The sequence below is a fragment of the Crocodylus porosus genome, unplaced genomic scaffold (assembly GCF_001723895.1).
Source record: "Crocodylus porosus isolate Cpor-Errol unplaced genomic scaffold, CroPor_comp1, whole genome shotgun sequence".
NCBI lineage: Eukaryota > Metazoa > Chordata > Crocodylia > Crocodylidae > Crocodylus > Crocodylus porosus.
In genome coordinates, this window is record NW_017728931.1 from 41032013 (window position 1) to 41051933 (window position 19921).

The 19921-nt window shown below is 46.7% G+C and overlaps 1 protein-coding gene across 1 annotated transcript in view; it reads right to left on the minus strand.

The window, feature by feature from the left end:
• CREB3L2 (cAMP responsive element binding protein 3 like 2) overlaps nt 1-19921 on the minus strand; it is a 113369-nt gene that overhangs the window by 46973 nt on the left and 46475 nt on the right. Inside the window, exon 2 of the mRNA XM_019544664.1 lies at nt 3800-4016. Within this exon, the coding sequence (XP_019400209.1) occupies nt 3800-4016 (217 nt within the window). The remainder of the gene's footprint in view (nt 1-3799; nt 4017-19921) is intronic.

Sequence of the window (19921 nt, forward strand, 5' to 3'; positions counted from 1 at the left end):
CAATGAGATAAAAGTAACACAGGAAGTTAGTCCACTACTAAATATACACTAGAGTATTTCATTTAATAAACACTGTTGGCAATATAACTGTTCCAGGGCAGGTGTTAATAAAATTACTACATGCATGAGAATTCTGGCAAAGACTGTAAGATGATCATTACTACTGCCCTATGTATGTAGGTTATCCTCACTCTGCTACTGGGAATAAGGGTCCTGTCAAAGAAAATTCCTAATACCTTGCTACCTCCCAGAGACTTCTGGAGGAGTGAAGGGATCCTTCACCTCGCAGACCCTACAAGTTCATTGCTAGGTCAGAAAATTAAAAGCAAAACACACCCATGTTAAATTATTGGCTTCTACTGCAAAATAAAACACTTAATTCAGTGCAAGGCAAATTAAGGGCCCAGTTCCACAGGAAGAGACCTTCCAATTCTGTTTAAATCTATTCCTCACCACTTCTGCACATGCATGCACATTGGGAATCAGCTAGCCTACTAAACATCTCATTTTCCTCCTGTGGGATCACAAATCATTGCCAGAGAATGCCAAGCAAATATGTAGTGGAAAGTGAGCTGTTTAGAAGATCAGTTTCTTGATGCTAAGAAACCCATCCCACCTTATCACTTGATTTTTCTCTTCACATTACCAACGTCTAATCCTATCTTCCTACAAAACCAGAGTTATTGATGCTAGTTCTGTTATTTTCCAAGGGTTTAGGGAGTATGGTAGTAAGCTCTCCTCAAGTGTTCTCTCATCTGTATTGTGTACCCCACAGTTGAGATTTTAAAAGAGCTCTTATGGGAATCTCCTTTAGAACGGAACAGAAGATTGAAAGCTGTCTACATGAATTTCTGTTTTTAAAACCAACCTACTGAATTCAATTACCTTTAGAGCCCTATTTCATTCCTACTGGTTCCTTCTCTATTAAATATCATACAACTTTTCTTTAAGCTTTCAACTTGAAGTCTAAAATTAGCCTCTTCTCCTGCCAAACAAAACAAGAAACCACCCCCTCCCTTCCCAAATCCATAAGTTGTATGCATGTTCTCCATTCCCTCCTTGGCATACAGATTTTAAAGAGAATTAAGTAAAAATAGCCTAGGGATACGAGTAAAATACTGAAGGGTTTGTTTGGGGTGAATTAGGCTTTTAAATCTCCCCCTCAAAAAAACAAAAAAAAAATTCATCTTCAAACTGTTCTTTAATTTCATGCATTTGTCCTCCAAGAGAACTGGTGCCTTCAGTGGCCATGTGTAGGGGTGTATGTGCACCCCCCCCCCGAGAGCGCTGGTGCACCCCCTGACTGGCTGCACTCCCCACTTAGGCATTGGGGGGGCAGGCAGAAGTGCCAGTGCACCCCTTGCAAGTGCTGGCTGGGGACTGCGAGCACCGGACATAGGCCGTGGACACTTCTGGAAGTGCCATGGCCACTTCCAGGAGCAGCACGGCCACTCACTCTTCAGACCCCCGCCCCACCCCAAAGTCAGTGAAATTGGCTGCAGGGAGGAGGGGGAGGCACTGCCCCCCTGGTGACCAAGATTTGCCACAGGGGACCCCCCCGCCCCCGCCAGCTGCTGACTGCTTGCTGGGGGGGTTCCAGTCGCCCATGGGTGACTTTGAGCAGTTTTGGAGATTCAGCTGGGTTATTTTCAAGTTAATGACTACAAAACATGCAACCTCTGGAAACTCAGCTGGGTTTTGGTGGATCCTTATAAACTGCTTAGCCTGTTAATACTACTTATGCACCAACCACATTTAGTTTAAAAAAAAGGCTTACAATTCAGGTGCTTTTCATTGCAAAGGTAACTAAGAAAAAGTAAACTGATTATTAGGAGTCAATGTCAAATGTCAGTCATGACAATTGTTCCTAGTAATCAACAGTTATTCTTGGTCCTATACTCTGCCCGACCCCTGGGTGCCAGAGTTTTTATCTGGAACTCAAGTTCCTGCTTGCTGGTATCTTTACACCAGAACAGGAAGGATGAAGCTGAAATTTCCTTCATCCCGTCACACCCTTATGCTTTCTTCACACTCCCTCCCAGCTCTTTATTTGAATGGCTGCACCACCTAATACTCAAGAAAAGTTGCTGCCATTCATCATTTCTTACTCATAAATGCTGTAGAGTTCTACTTAGTGCAACCAAAACCATCTAGATACCTTCAGTTGTCTATAACTCTTGCCTACGTTTTGCTCTGTAAAAAATCAATTTCTTGTAGACATTCAGTTGCTCCACGACTACAGAATTGTCAGGCCTGACCCTCAGCTGGCAGAAATATGACTAAAGAGGTTAATTTGTTTATTAAAAGACTTGCATCTTCTCCAGTATTTTACCCGCTCCCCAGTAAAAGTCCTCCTTACTAGGGGTGTGCAAATCGGGCCCTATTAAATTCAGATTTGACCCCAATCAGGGACAGCGATTCAATTGATTGATTCTGATCACTGTCCCCAATTCGATTTGGCCAAATCCAAATCTGAAGATTCGATGCCAATTTGGAGAATGAGCAATTCGGACATAGGCACAGCTTTAAAAGATTTTTCTACATACCCTGAGGTTGCAGATGCGGCTCATGATCGCTGCAATGCTGGGGTACATGGAGCATGCTACAGGAATGCAGGGGGAGCCCTCCACATGCTTGGCAGTTAACCTGGAAGTAGACCAGAAATACTTCAGGTCCACTTATGGGTCTGCCAGGGAGCATGCTGGGTGCCCCACCCCGTTCCCGTGTCTACCCAGCTTGGCAATCAGTCGTGGCGGGGGACCCCGGGTGCCCCACCCGGCAGACCTGGAAGTGGACCAGAACTGCTTCTGGTCCACTTCCGGGTCTGCTGCTGAGCACGCTGGGGAGCCCCCCACACTTGTGGGACACTCTCTGCGCCCCAGCATCGCAGCACTCATGAGCCCCTGCTACCTAGAGGTATGTAGAAAAAACATTTAAAAGCTGTCTCCATGTCCAAATCTCCAAATCTTTCCAAATCAATTCAGAGGGTTCTGATTTGATTTGGAGAGATTAAAGGGTCTTCTGATTTTATCTGGATTTGGAACAGAAGCTTCCCACAGCCCTACTCCTTACTCATCTCAGCTTCCTTCCAGCATTAACCCATTTTGCTTTAACACTGCCATCATCAATGCACATCCAGCTAGAGCCTTGTTTATTTCCTAAATTCCCGGAGAAGTTCTTTTTTTATTCTCACATCTCTCAGTAGCCCACCAAGAACCTACTCTGCATACTTCATTAGCCTCTATGTATTTTTTATATTTCCTCTTTTCCAATGTATGTTAAATTTTAAATTAGTGACCCAGTTTTTCCAGACTTCAGCATATTTAGGTTCCTAAATAAGTGGCCAGGTTCAGTGCTACCAAGCATCTGAAAGTTTGCAGTGCTCAGTATTGGATAAGAGTCTTGCTTTGGACACCTCCGGAAATTTTGACTTGATGAGATTTAAAATCTACACTTAGAAATGTGAAGACTCCCTCCCAATGGGACACGTTCACCTATTATTCTACTTCCAAACTCTTTTCATAAACCTGCTGCATAAAACTGAATTCTAGTAACCACAGGTAACAAGAACTCCCCCACTTGGTAAAAATTTCTGAGTTTTTCTGCAGAGTTCTAACTCCAAAGATTTATCCTTCTTTCCAAGTTATCGGTAGCCAGTCTCATTTCCTGCAAACAACACATGAACATGTGTTCATAAAGTATTTCCATATTTTGCTTCAAGCTATGTTATTGCAACTCAGGACAACCGTAGGCTTGTTTTTCACAAGGGCCAACATCAATTCGTGCACATCAAAATTACCTTCATTGAAGTTGTCATCAGTTGATATGTGGGTCAGGGGTGACTGGGGGCGAGAGTCTCCACACAAGGAGTAACTGTGTTCTGCCTGGATGAGAGGAGCTGGGGAAGCCGGGGAGAGCTCCACCTCCATCATCTCATTTTTCTCAGACAAGAAGGGGTCATTCAAAAGGTGGCCTAGGACATCCTGTGAAAACTCATCCAGGAACTCTGTGAAGTGCTGTGGAGACAAAAAGAAAAAGAGCTTTTATCTAACAAGGTCTCATACATTCATGCTGACACTGGAAACGCAGAGCAAAATCATTACAATATTTGAACTATGGGTCTGTGCCAATCAGTAAGAAAATGAAGCACTCCCACCTCCCTACCACTAATAGGTCTCATCACTATCTTCTCAAGTCCATTTACTTTACCACATTGAAAAGCTATAGCTAGAACAAAAAAGAGTTCTCCTAGACACAAACAGTAAAATAGACTTGTATCAAAGGTCACTTCCCTATTTATGGATTGCTTGAGGAGAGAGATGATCATATCCACAGGAGCTGATCCCCAGCTGTAAAATAGTACACATCTGTCTCAAGGTACACAGGTTAAGCACATGGCCCTTTGAAAGTGCTTAGATACTGTGGCGATTGTCTCCCTTTAAAAGCCTAAGACAAACAGAGAAAAGTCCACAGTCAACTCATGCTGCGTGCATTCTCCTTTGTTCCCAGGATATTTTTTGGAGTGTAGCAGTGTTAATGAGAATGCATCTCGCATTCAACCATGCAGTGAAAAATCTTGAAGGATTTACAAGTCAAAACTTATCCTTTGTATGAGGAATGAAACACAAAAAAGACTTGCATGCTCCTTGAGGCATGGAGAAAAGATGGTAAGGAAGAAGGATGATCAAATATTACAGTCAGACATGCTAGTTCCTGTGGTGTGACACTTTCATCACCCTATGCTCTTGGCAAAGGGTCAGGAACCAGAGGAGTCAAACTCTGGTACAGACAGTTTGGTTTAGAAGTGGCATGTGGGCTGAATGGCTGGTTTTTGCCCTGAGGCTAACGTTCGTGTCACAGATTCACAGAAGTTTAGGGCTGGAAGGGACCTTGTGAGATCATCAGGTCCAGCCCCGTTGCTCTGGGCAGGAAAGACTGCTGGGGTCAAATAACCCCAGCAAGGTGTGCCCCAGTCTCCTTCTGAAGATCTTCAAGGTAGATGCATGCACCACCCCTGCTGGGAGTCTATTCCTGAGTCTGGTCACACAAACCATGAAGAAGTTTTTCCTTGTATCCAGTCTGAAACTTTCTTCTAGGAGCTTATGACCATTGGTCCTGGTTGTGTCCATGTTCTCAACCCTGCAGTCAGAGGGATCCTAATAAATCAACACCAATGAAGATTTCCCTAGCACTTTGGAAGAGTTGTTTTTACTGTTCACACCTGTTCTTGAGGGCTTTATTTGTTTCTTTTTAGATCTGACCTGAAACAATTTGTTCAATCCAATTATCTACAAACACTGCATCGCTTCTGGATGCTACCTGAACTTTGAAGCTCTTGTTCTATTTCCATCGAACATTAGGAGGCCTTGTCTCTTCTTATTTAGTAATAAACTGTATTTCTTGAAACCATTCCAGACATAATGGCATGGCACACAGGCAGGGCACAATGCAGTTTCTCCAAGTCACACCCACACAGGGGTTTCTCTTCTTACACGCTTCAAGAAGCAAGCTTAACAAATACAGAGTGATAACCTCTTCCACATACTCTAGCATCCTGCCAGGGATAGAGATGGTGACAGGGCAAAGTGACACATTATAAACTAATTACCGTATTTTCTGACATGCATTGTTCACATTTTTTCCCAAAAAAACCCAAAAACAACAACAAAAAACTCCCCAGAAGACATAAATTGGAGGAGGGGTGCATTATAAGCAAGGAAACATGGTAAGAGTGGTTTCTGCTGTGGGAAAACAAAAGTAACTGCACACAATCCAAGATCTACAGGGAGAAAAAACCATGAACGGGCTCAACTCCTTACCAGCTGCTACTTAGTTTCCTACAACAAGGAAAAAGTTATTCTCTCTCCTTCATTCTGCCTTTCAAAAACAAGGTGCATCCTGCAGCACTCAACGTGCAAAAAAATATGGTAATTCAGAAAGGTAAAACTTCTATAAGCAACAGCTGACCTCATCAGCAGGGATCCAGGTTTTGCGTTTCCACAGCAAAACAGAGTAAACTGTGGATTTTACCCTTTGGTAGAGGCAAACGTAGATTTCTCATTTTACCAGAAAAACCCACGGATTTTGTAACAAGCCATCTGCAGGCTGGCACACTTCCAGCCTGCAGGGGGCTGGGGGAATGGAAGGAGGGCGGCCAGGCAGGGGGTGCCACGTGCATGTACATGCACACGGCCCCAGGCAGCTGGAGAGCAGCTGCTGCAGGTAAGTGGGGGGGGGAGTTGAGGCCCCCATAGGGAGGAAGAGAAGGAGGGAGTTGAGCGGGGCTGCTGCCCAGCTGGGCAGTGCCTGGGGCTTGGGGTGGGCAGGCACGGGACACCTTGTCAGGGCAGCATGGAGCCTGCAGTGGCAAGCAGCTTTCCAGTGTGGCACCACTGTTCTTTACAGTGCCAGGTTGCACACACTAGGCTGCAAAGGCCCAGGGACAGGACCACAGGGCGGGAGCCCAACCCTGAAACAGGCAGTGTGCAGCCCCTGCCCTGCACACAGACGTGGAGGGGACGGATCCCCTGCCCCTTGGGAGCGTGCGCCACAGTGAGGAGCAGCCTCCCCCGCCAGCCCAAGCCTACAGCCTTTTTTTTTTTAAATCAGAGAATGCCAGGATCCCTGCTCATCAGATACTATGAGAAAGCATGTAACAAAATAAATGGATTCTTAAGAAAGCTTATGCCTGTCTGAATTAGTTTAAAGGTGCAAATCTATGCTGTCCTTCTGCCTGACTGGAGGCTAACACAGTTAAACTACTAGTCAGGTACAGAGAAGTCATTGTTAATTAGCATCTTGCAAGTAGAAAGCAAATTCCTGGTTCATTTGCTTTGTTTTTGGCAGGCAGTGTGGACTTTGGCTCTCATATTTGCCCTCTCCCACACAAACAGACACAGATTCTAGATTAGGTTCCCTGTAGCCTAAATAAAGTGTTGAACTAGTCAGCGTAGTGCAATCGATAATGGAAACAGCATGGCTACATGCTCATTTTACAGCTCTGCGACAAAACTTGCAACCTAAACTACAAAATACCATGTACTTTGCTGCCATAGGAAGTAATTGGAAGTGTGAGGCATATAAGACCTTTAGGGGACACTTAGCAACTTGTAGGCCAGAGCCTTATACCATTACCAACAGACTCCGGCCACCTCTACCAGCCACTGAGAACAAAAAAGATTTTTTTAGGCTAAAAGGAAGAGAAAACAAAATTAGATCATTATGTTAAAAGACAGCAAGCTAGCTGCTGGCCATTTTTATAAGCCTTGACAATCATATGCCAACCATGATAATCTTACCACTCTTGGCACATGACTATTAAACAAAACACCATCCTGGCTGACCTAGCAAAGAGGGTCATGACCACCTTAGGCCAATTGCCTAAATTTGCAAGTCCGAGGGCTCCCTAACCATGCCAGGTTGTTTCTCAGTATGTTGAATAAGAGGTAATGCATAACAACTCTATTGTGGGAAAGGGATCAGGAAAGGTTGACCTGATTACTGCCCTAACTTATTTTGGTCAAAAGCAGTGCATCTTTTATGATGTGACAAAGCATTCATGGAAATGCGTGATAGAAGACAGAAAAGTGACTCTCAACCGAGCGTGTAGCATAAGCACAGGTATTCCATGAAAAACAGCACTATTTTTGGAGAAAGATTTTCCCCACAGTCTACATGCTCTGTTCCCTCCATGCTTATGGTCAGCATCAACCACGCTTGTTAGCCTTTTTCTAGGTCAGGCTAGGAACATCTCTCTCTAAAATACTTGTGCACACAGACTCGCCACTGACCAACTGCTGAGAAACACCACTTTGGCCTTCAGTCAAAATGCCAAACCAACATCTTTGCCAGAGCATCCTGGAGACCGACCCTCGCCCGTTTCTGACCCCCATGCAGGAAACTCATTTAATCACATTATCAAGCAATGATATGATCTGCTACTTTAACCTGGCATCCAACCTACATCTAAGGATCATTTAACCAGCCTCTGAAATGCAGTCACCATGCACACAAACGTCTAAGGTAACACTTCATACCAAAAGGCAGAAAAAGGTTATTGTATCCTACAGCACAAGAAGAATTTAAGCAGAACAATTTGTCAGAATGGAATCAAAAGCAAAGAACCAAATTTTTTGCAAAGAGCTATGACAGCAAATCAGCCAGAATTTCTGGTTCACATCTCATCTGAGAGACCAGCCTGGTGACACCTTCTATACAATGCTGGCATGAGAGAAGAGGGAAGCACCTGCTGAATGAACCCACCACCTGAAACTGGTTTAAGATAAACCTGGCTGAATGTAGTATCAGACTTAACTGACTGAGCACAAACCGGTTTACGGAACTTCTGTCCCAGAGCCCTTCCTGGTTTAAGTTAAACCAGAGTCCCCCAGCATCTCAGCATGCTCAGCAGCCCTGGCTAGGGCTGTGCTCTCTGCTCCAAGCAGGGCTGGCCCCACCCCTCTGCTCCCTATCCAGAGCACAGGCAGGCAGGCATAGGTGAGGACATGGCCAAATGCTGACCCCTCCCCACCAAGGCAAAGGCAGCAGGGGAGAAGTTTATTCCCCCACCCCCACCCCTCCCTCCACTGTCCCACCAGCAGGGACCTGCCAGGCATTTTGGAAGTGAACCAGCCAGGGAGGGAGTTTAATTCCCCACTCCCTGTCCCACCCACATGGACCTGAGCCAGGATCTGCCTGGCAGCAAGAGCGGCATGGGGTGCAGCCAGTGGCTGGCCAGCATGGGCTCCTGAGGCAGAGGGGGCTGGAAGGGGGGTTATTCCCTCTGTGCCCCCCCCGACCACCGCCACTCACTTCTTGCACAGGGTGAGCAGCAGGATAAGACCTCTCCCTGTCCCCTCTGCCAGATGCTGGGGGAAAGGGGAAATAACTCCCTTCCCTGCCCCCTTGACTAAGGAGGCCATGCTGGAGCGGCAGGGGGGAGCGACTTTGATGGGGACTGCAGCCCCATCTCATGGTTTACAGAAGCATGAGCTTCTTCCTGGTGGGGAGGCTGCACTGCAAGTGGAGCACAGCAGGCAGAGCTGTTGCAGACTGTGCAGGACAAGCAGTGGCAGTGCTAAGAGGGGCTTGGGGGGCTTCAGCCACCCTTCCGAGCAGGTGCAGCAATGCAGTCAGAGGCCAGCCAGCATAGCCATCTTAGACAAAGGGGCCGGGGGGGGCGTTATTTTCCTGCCTCCTTCCAGCATCTGGCAGATGGGGAAGGAGGGGGCTTATCCCACTGCTCGCCCTGCGCAGGGAACAAGCGGCAGCTGCGGCTGGCAGACCTCAGCTATGGTCCCCCAAGGGCAAAGAGGGCAAAAGGGGGAAATAAACCCCCTTCCTGACCCCTTTGCCTCAGGGGACCGTGGCCCCACCTGTGCTGCTACAACACTGGGGGGCACCAGGCAGACCCTGGTTGGGGTACATGGGATGGGGAGGAGGGAATTAAACACCCTCCCTGGCCAATTCACTTGGAGCTACTGCTGGGGCTAGCAACACCCCCCAGCACAGCTTCCCTGCAGCCAAGGGCTGCTCTAGCGCCCCCCAGTGCCTTGCCTGAGCAGCTGCAGGCATGTGCCTGCATTTTCTCAGTCCAGAGCGAAATGTTTGTTCACTTGCAAATTGGTTCAATCTGGGCAGGTTAAACTAACCTGCAAAGATTGAATCAATTCAGGCTCCTGCTTTTTGAATGTCTGTCCCTAGCCTAAATGATTACCCAGCTCCCAAAATCGGAACAAGCCTATTGGTCTTCTTCAGCAAGAGACTTTGTTAGCATCATAGCAGTTACAAAGATTGGTATTTGGCTTCCTCTATTTGCTTTGTTTGACGTTTTTTGTTTCCGTTATTTTGAATAGGGAATTTTCCTAAACCGCTTAGAAGAAATGGAAGCAGCAAGAACCATATTTCACTTCCAAAACCCGAGAGAAAGAGGACCTCACAATGGAAGGGTATTAAGCTTTCATTAAAAAAAAAAAAAAAAAAAACTGGGGGGGATGGGGATGGGATGGTTCACTTTCACTAGTAGCTGGAGTATAAATAAATCAGCAACACTAAAACTAAAAAAGAAGCAATTCTGTTTTTTTTAGTCTTGTTGAAACATTAACCATAAAAATATATTTATTGACTTACTATTTTAAAAGTAGTCCTGCAAGTTTTCTTGCTATTTTATTACTTTTGTAATCTTGTTCTTGTACAATATAAACTAAGAACTCTGGTCAGCTGTGAAGCCTCAGGTCAGGCAGCTGCAACAGGTTTAGTCACATATCAGACTTCAGACAAAGACAATTTTAGGATTCAGGGTCTCTCCTCCTTTGGGCTGAGCCATTGCAGAAGTGTTCCAGCTCAAATTACAGGGCTCAGATACCTCTGGTGCATTTAAAAAATGCATCACTGCAACAGCGAACATCTGCTCCAGGCAATTCTCTTAAGACAGACAAGAATCTCTTCAATACCTGATGCATTCTTACAGAATTAAAACTAAAGATACTTGGAAAACAGATATAGGAGAGACTTTCAAAAGGCAGAAAGCACAGTTGAGTGTCCAGTTTCCAGTGACTCCCCCTACAACAGAGGCAGGGTAATAGGACAGGTACAGGTATGCCAAACTTCTGTTATGATTATAGGTACCCATTTCCAATCACCTATACCAGTAAAAGTAAAATGTTTGTACCTGGCCATAGATTAACTAAATCAGAGATACACAAGCCTTCATAAGCACTAGATTATTTCATCAGAAGCAATCCCCCTGTAATGCCTCTCAGAAAAATAGAGCTGGAAAAGACCTCAAGAGGCCTTTAGCTAACCTCCTGTTCAAGACAGTTTCTTCCATGACCCAAGTCAGTGATCTCAGTTCAGTTCCAAATAAAAAAGGTTATTGCATCACAAAAGACAAGTCCATACTGGGCACATCTGCATGTGCAATGAAGGCAAAGGAATAAACTCCACTGCTTATTGCTCCAGAGTTTATTGCTCCCAGGCCCAACATTTACAGTGTGCCTGGGACCCCAGTCCCAGCTGCTGGGGAGCCTGGGGGGAACAGTCTGCCAGCCCAGGGCTGCTCCAACCCAGCTCAACATGCTGTGGAAGGGCTGGCTGGGGCATGAAGGTGCTCCAATGTGGGGCTAGCCAGCAGGCAGCCCCTACACTGAAGCATCGTCATGCCCCAGCCAGCCATGTCAGCACCTACATATTCAGTGCTGTGTATTTAAAAACTTTGCAACAGGATGGTACTTGTATTTACAAGTACTACCCTGCTGCAGAGTTTTAGTTTCTTGCAGCCTAATAGGGGCACATGTGTAGATGCAAGACATTTGCTGTGGAGCTAATTAGTCTACTCCGCAGTAAACCTCTCATGTAGACATGCCCACTATTGATACCACAGTAAGAGTCCAAGTGGGGTGGTCAAGGACAGAAAATACTCACCCCTGGGCTAAGGACCCAAGAGAAGCAGCACAGAATCCCACACTGCTAAAACTCCGATTTATATATGTTCTTTTAGCCTGGTGTACATCTTTCACCAGTACCGCACTCTTTAAAAAAAAGCAAACACTGAATTACCACTGAATTTTTTGGACACCTCTGCAACCAAGCTCTCTTGCTATTCCCAATTTCCTGCCACACACTTGAGCCCATGATAACTGCACTGGCAAAACCAATCCCAGCTCCAGACAGGCACTAGAACAGTGAGTCCACTTGCACGACTAACATTTCCAAAATGGAGAGGAAAAAGTTCTGATCCTGCTGGCTTTGTCCTCATTCTGTTTAAGAACATTTATTTTGACCTGCATTTGCTTATACCCCAGTGCTTTTGGGGAACACAGGACTCCTAGAGATTTCACACTGCAGAAAGCAAACAGAAAAAGGAATCCCCAGTCCAAGAATGCACATAGCTTCAGGTAACAACTAGAAAGTAGAATTTGGCAGTGGACTAGCAGGAGCTCCAGGCAGCAGCTCTCTCTCCCATCTGACTGCCTTTGCCAGACAAAGCTCCTTTTCTCTAGATCTGTCCCAGTGATAGGATTTTTCTCTTCTATTCAAATTAATCTCTCCAAACTAAAACAGACCTGATTTTTGTTAACATTGTGGGAGTAGTGACTTCTCCGTGTAAAATTTCAAAGCTAAGTCAGAACAGCACAACTTAGGTTAAGATGACACAGCACCAATAGCAGCAACAATTGTAAAAAGTGGGCTCAACATTTTAAAAGAAAGGAGAAGAAAACAAGTATATAAAATACTGGTAACGTAACCCTGACCTACTTTATCCAGCCCAGCCAACTGTTATAAGACTAAGGCTCTCACATAGCCAAGATCTCCAGCTCCACAGGTTAGGAGTGCACTGTAAAGAACAATGAAGTTTCTGACAAGGGAATCTCTCCAAGAACAAATTAATTACAATAGGCTGGATTCACTCCTGCTACCAGACACCAGTCGGGGGGGGGTGTGCCAACCAGGGGAAATCAACCAAAAGAAACATTCCTGAAGCACAAGCAACTTACAACTCTTGCTTTCCAAGAGGTCCAAAGCAACTCGAAAAACACACAGTTTGAGGAGAGAACCATACCAGAACATCTAAGATGTACTTGTTGAACACATCAAGAGTAAATTGGATGCTTATCTTGCTGGGATCCTGCCCTTTGGGCAGGGGGCTGGACTCAATGATCTCCCGAGGTCCCTTCCAGCCCTAATGTCTATGAAATCTATGAAATCTTCCAGCTGGAATGTAATGGTTTCCTCCGGACTAGATCTCTGACCAAAGATGGCATTGCAGAATACCTGCCATCACAAGGGTAAATTCCCCCACAGAAGCAATTAGCCACATAAGAACAGGAGCACCGTTGATTCTCACCCTGCATTTGAGGAGTGGGGTAAAGAAAGCTCATTTTACCTCTAGAAAATAAATGGTAAACTTCAATCCCCATTTGCTGGAAGGGATGCAATAGAACAGGGGCACGCAAGATCCAGCCCATTATATCTGGTCCGCTTAGCACCCTAAAAAATTTAGAAAATTAATATTTATCTGCTCCTGGATGCCTGTCAAAGATGACAGGAGCCAGAGGCAGTAGGACCCAGGGGAAGCCAGCAGGACTCAGCAGCCCAGAAGCAAGGCCTGTCTGGCCCTGCCCTACCCCCAGCCCCCCCCCACCCCTGCCCCCTACCTGGAAGCCCCGTGCTTAGCAGAGCCCTCTGACCTGGGCCCCTGGGGTTGTTCCTGCCTCCCTGTGCCCAAGAGGGAAATTCAAATAAGAAGTAGGGAGGGGAAGGCTGCAGGCGATTGCTTCAATCCTTGGGGCCAGGCAGGACCGGGCCAGCTCCTGCTGAGTCCCACAGTACAGCCATGCAGCTGGGAACCACATGGTGCTGGAGCAGCCGCAGCAGGAAAGTAGGGAAATGGCAGTTGCAGGTGTGGGGGAGTGGGAACTGGGCAGGAGCATGCAGCCTGCAGCAGCGTGGCCCAGAGCAGGGCAGCAGTAGCACAGGATCTGGCACCAGCTGTGCTGGAGGGGGTTACAGCTCTTGCCACCCCAATCTGGGCCCCACCAGCGCTGGCCCTGGGACACTGGCACAAGCCCCCTGCTCCCACCCGGCTGTTGCTGTGCTCCCATGCACCGCTCCCTTTGCCCCTTCCCCAGCTTGTAGGGGGGTGTGCGCACACATGTGTGCACACGTGTGCTCATAGGGTGAGTCCCACACACCTCCACCATACACTCACACTACCATACACACAGACACCTACAACCCATCACTCACCCAGCCACCCTCACCCCTCACATAGCCTCCCACAAACCCCATACACCCACATGCTCCCTCACCCCACACCCACACACCTATCCTGCCCACAAACCCCCCCATACATACCCACACCCTCCCCCACAAACCTATACCTCCCCCCACAATATACAAGAGTAAGACTTCATTGTAAGCTATTATATACAATCACCTCCATGTGCACTACACAAATGCATGTAAATTAGGACAAAAAATATTTTTTGAAATCAAATTAATGAGTGTTGTAGATGTTCACTTTTTAGAATATAATTTGGTATTTTTCTGGTTCCAAGATGGCAAAACCCCCTGAAAAGAGTACTTGCAAGGGCAAGGGGAGGGGCTTATAGTGGCAAAGGTCAGGGGGCAGGACTTCTGGTCAAAAGGTGGTGACCAGGGAGCAGGGTACCTGTCAAGAGGCAGGGCTACCCATGTGGCTCTCAACAGCTTGCCAAAACTCCACCCAAAATAAATGCCCACACCTGAAAAAGAAGGAATCACACCCCCTTACAAAAAGGTCCAAATTTGGTCCCCAAGTTATAATGTGAAAGTCCTTTCTGAATAATCAAAGCAGAAAGAAAAGGAAAAAAGGAAGAATTCCTGGGGGACTACTGTATGCATCACAAAAGTGATCAGCACCTCTGGCGAGTAGTATTAAGAGAGGCACAGAAGTAAATGACTGTGGAGACTCAGCTCTCTTCTCACTCTTAGGCAAGACAGTGCTATACTATCCCACCTAGGCAGGAGAGCACCATTACCTCAGATGACCTGTAAGACTTTTCCTAACACTCAAAAAAGGAGACGGAGTAGATTCGCACCTTTTAGATCTACCCTACCTGACTTCATACTAACATGGCTAGCTACCTCTCAGAAACTAGAGAGGTAGGCCCCTACAGAAGCATCCCATCGCCCCCATCTCCCAGGTCAGGTTTAAAGTACTATGGAGGGACAGAGGGAAGCTTGTATTGCCATTGATTATATACCTGTTCTGGAGATTTTCAGTCTGAGTCTAGCAATACCAACTGCACCCAGTCTATGCAACAGTGTAAAAAGCAAAATAATCATCCAAGATTACAATTTACTTCATCATAAAATCATTTACCTGCTGATTTTTTAGGTTAACTTGAAATGTCCTTCTTTGCAGACCTGACAAAGAACACCTTGCAGTTGATAGCTTGTCTAACTGTATCCCAACTACATAGGTTGATTTTTGTTGGATCACCTAAGACAGGGATGGGCAATTATTTTGGGCAGAAAGCCACTTACTGAGTTTTGACAAGCCGTCGAGGGCCACATGACAGGCAGCCAGAGGCAGATGAATATTAATTTTCTAAATTTTTTTTAGGGGTCCCGCAGACTGGATAGAATGGCCAGGCGGGCTGCATGCGGCCCATGGGCCGCATTTTGCCTACCCCGACCCAAGAAATCCTTGCCTCTCTTCTTTGCAGGGGTTTATCAAGTATAACAATGTGGTATTTGCAACTGTAAGTAACAGATGGTCTCACGTATTCTTTAACCAGGCCTGATAATCCTAGGCTTCAATAGCAGCAGGTTCAACATCACACCATGCAATCAGAAAGAAGAGAAAAAAACCACTAAGTGAACAACATTTGGATGGTGTCATCACCAATAAATCAGTGCCAGGAAATTCAGACCTAATGTATTCACGCAGTAATTAAATCTACACATTTTCCCAACTCTCAGGTTACATGGGTAGAAATGTCAAAGTTCATGCTGGGTAAATCTCATAATCCACCCCTTTGATGCACACGCACTCTTCTATGGACAATACTAAAAAAGCGTTCCTAAACCCCCATTTACCATCTACCGCTAGAAATGAAGTAAAAATAAATAAATGAATACAGGGGATTAAGTTAGCATATTGATCCATAATGCAAAAAAGGGAAGGACCTGGACTTGCACTTTTCCCAGTCTCAGACCTTGATGGTCATTTCTAAGATTCAGGCTTTTTTTTAAACCCATAACCATTCAAGGTTTAGAAAGGATGACCAGCGAGAGCCCTTGAAAGCATTTAATCCAACTCATGTACAGCACCTCCTGGGACTCTCCAATATAGTGGAAGAATGGATCCCTTAACAGAAGGCAGCCACAACTCTGGAGGCCACTTTGTGGGGCAGCAGAGAGAAAGGGATTCCCAGCTTATCCTCACACACTCTGGGAAAGGTAATGTTGCTGTCTGCACTAAGTTCACTGAGTCTCTAGAACAAGCAAAGGAGAGACGTGATGCAGCCAGTGCCCATATTCAGCAGGGACCCAGGGCCCAGATTCTGTGGAAGGCCAGGCCCCCAAATTCCCTGACATACCAGTAGCCCAGCAAGCCAAGAGTGACTCTGTGGGCCAGATGTGGTCCATGAGCTGTATGTCTGACACCCCTGCCATAAAGTGTTACACCCACAGGTCCTGGGGAAGAAACTTAAGAGTTGACCTTTATTCAACCAAATGCTTTCCAAAGAGCTGCTTCTGGCTAAAGCTTGATGAACAGTTTAATGGAGTTTTTACAAGCTGAAATCCCTATAAAGACATTTTGTGGCTTGCTAGAGTTCCTTTAATAGCTTATCTCCTGTCCCTCAAAGCTGGTAGAAACAAGTATTTGGTAGCTGTACCACTGGTTTCAGTCATTGCACCTGAAAGAACTGGATTATTTTGGTTTCCTCCTCTACCTATGCATGCAAATTTTAGTGCTACGGAAATGGAACAAGATGCGCACATTCATCATTTGCTTTTCCAAATTACCCCCAAGGTACAGATAGTGTTGCCTTTAATATAACATGGCATGTCATTGGTATGAAGGCACAAAAAAATGCTTTGCAAACAGTGACTGAGCCTGTGCCATTTTTGTGTAGAAAGTATTATACTCATTTTAAAACATAAGGGTTGAGTCCTCTAACCTTCCTCCAACTTCACAGAAATAAAGACAGCCTTGGGAACCTAGGAATCACCCTCCTAGTCCAGCATTCTATTGCCACCAATGGCCAGCACAGCATGCTTCAGAGGATGTTGGGAGAAATCCAAAATAGACCACCCTGGGGCAAACTTTGCCTACATGGAAAGTTTTGTCCAAATCCCTAAAGGCCATCTTAAGCCTCCTCTCCCATACCACATGTTCTGCCTGGACATGAAGGCATGCAAAAGGGAATATCTTGCTGCAGGATGAGCTAAGAATCCTGCTTTCTGTTCCTAGCACTGATACTTCTGCAATGGGCAACCTCAGGTAAGTCGCATCTTTTCCTACTCAGCTTCCCCACTTGTGAAAGAGGTTTACTATCAACACTTTCCCCAACGAAAGGACCAGATTAAGACTCTCCCGATTCTTTAAGATGCTGAATTATGTAGCTAGAAAGCCCCATTTAATATTAAACCATCAGCACAGAGTATACAGTGCTGCTTGCTGGCCTGATGTGATATTTAAAAGTCATTAATAATGTAATTATTTTTCTTAAGAATTAAACCTTTACATGGTTGATGTGTCAACACTGAAATAAGAAAGCTGTAAATTTTTCTAAGAGCCATAGTTTCATCTGTCTTTTTGGCAATTTTAGCTGCAACTACAGACCCTCCATGTAAGAGCAGCCCCATAATTTAGATGGTTGGGTATTCTAAAAAGTAAGCAATATATTTTTGAGCTAAACCATTAAAGGAGAGCAATTTAATTTCACAGTGCCAAGTATTTGCTTTGCAGATATATTTCTTTTCTGGTTTTAAAAGTGAAAATATTACAGATGAGATTTTGAAAAATGTGGATGTCCAGAATTAGGCTCTTAAACCTTTACTTTAGGTGCCTTGCATTTTTGCAAGAGTCAGGCCATTAAATTGAATTCACATAGACCAAACTAAATCTTTAGGAGCTCATCAATTAAAAACTGCCTTGCAATGTGAAATGCTTATCCCTGTGCACATTAGCTAAGTCAACTGAAGTGAAACAAGACAACCTTCCCTCCTCCCCCAAAATTAACAAATCACACACACTCTGAACAATCCCCCCGGCACAACCTTCAAATTCATTTAAAATCACCTAATCAAAGGTGACAGGGTTGAGGAGAAAGAAAGACAGAAAAGAGGTTCAGAGGAAAAAAAAAAGTGAAATAATCCATAGGTCAGAACACGTTTTGTAAATCAGTCTACATCATAGCTCAAGGATCAAATAGTATCTGAATGATCTCTTCAGACACATGTTTTACACCCTGCCCTGTGCAAGATGCTGTCCTTTGTCAGGCACATATCCATTATCTAAGTGCAAAGGAGAAAGAAAGTTGACAGGACCTCCGCCTGTGCGTTCAATGTTCCAAATACCAAGATGGGCATTGCACATTAAATGATGTTGCGCTCAAGGGCAGAGGTGATTTTTGGATCACCCTGTCACATGTTTTAAAGATAGTGACAAGAAACCACATCCAAGAACGCTCTGTTCATAAACGACTTGTTTATGCTGCCTGCCTACTTTGCTCCCAACACAAAGGTTGATATTATTTGTAATATGACAGAAGTTGTCCATCTTGCATTCATCACAGCTACCTAATCCAGCATTTGCGTAGCTATTGGCCCAATCTATACATAACAAAAGGCATTACCAAACTTTCCCTCAAACTTTGAAATACTTCGAGATTGCAATTTTGCTTGAGGCTTTGGGCACAACCTGCAGCTGGCCCAAGAACCATGCTCACAAATACCTGCCACTGTACTAGTTGGTGGCAGGACCTACACAAATATCTGATTCACCCACCCTCTCTCCAGCACAGGCAGAAAGTCACACAGCTCTGCATGTGTAGAACCACAGAGTTGGAAGTGACCTCCAGTGTTAATGCAGTCCATTTACCCTTCCCAGAGATCAGGAGTGGGGAATTATTTTGGGCGAAGGGCTGCCTAACCCAGTTTTGGCAGGCTTTTGAGAGCTGCATGGGTAGCCCCCTTGACAGATGCCCCGCCCCCTGATCACCATCTTTGGACCAAATGTCCCAGGGCCAGCACCAGTGGGGCGCAGGCTGGCAGGGATCTGCAAAGCCAGGCTGGGCTGCACCAGTAAGGAGATATGGGAACTGGCCTGGCTCCATAGAGCCCTTGCCAGCCAGGACCCTGTATCTCTGCCGCCCTGCTCTGGGCCCTGCCAGCACTGGCCCCGGGACACCGGTGCGGGCCCTGTGCGCATTCCCTGTGCCCCCCCAGCCCTGTGGTACAGGTGGCGGGTAGTGCACAGCCCTGACCCCCTGCTTGCTGGCAGGGAAGAAGCTGGTGCTGGGAAAAGTGGCCTCATGCCCACCACTCCCTGCTGCAGCCGCTCATAACCCGCACGGGGCTGTCTGGAGCAGGCACAGGCAGCCCCACACGGGCTACAAGCTGCTGCAGCGCAGGGCACTGAGCATCGGGTGGGTGAGGGGCGTTTTCCCCCACCCCCCCACCCACGCTCAGCACGAGCTTGTAACCCGGCCCCACTGTCAGCATAGACCCCATACTGGCTCTGGGCTCGCCCATCTGGGCTGTGTGCAGTGACAGCAGCTGCAGCCCCCCCCCCGCTTGCCACACCAGGCAGTGGTGGCTGCTGCTGCCCACCCAGAGCTCGCTTGTGCACTGGGCAGAATAGAGGCAGTGGTGGCAAACACTGCTCGGCACTGCAGCCACTTGCAGCCTGTGTGGGGCTGCCTGTGCCTGCTCCAGACAGCCCCATGCAGGATGCAAGGGGCTGCAGCAGGGAGCGCTGGCCACGGGGCAGGGAAGGGCTGTTTTCCTGCGCACTGGGACGGAGCAGGGAAGGAGCCTAGGGAAAAACTGAGCAAGGCGGGGGGGGAGGGGGGAAGGAAAGCAGCCCTCCCCATTGCTGGTGCTCCCTGCTGCAGCCGCTCACAGCCCATAGAGCTGTCCAGAGCAAGCACAGGCAGTCCCACACAGGCTGCAAGCAGCTGCAGCACAGGGTGCTGGCCATGGGGCAGGCAAGGGGCCACTTCCCCTCCCTGTGCTCAGCTTTTCCCCAGGCCACATTTTCCTGGACTCCTTCTTTGCCCTCCCCGCACCCCCACTTTCCTGTGGTTCTGACAGGGTGCAGCCATGTGGTCCCAGGCCAGAAGCCTCCGCTGGGAGCCCACTGGGCTTCCACTGGGTCCTACTGCCCTTGTTTCTTGTCATTTTTGACTGGAACCAAGGGCAGAGA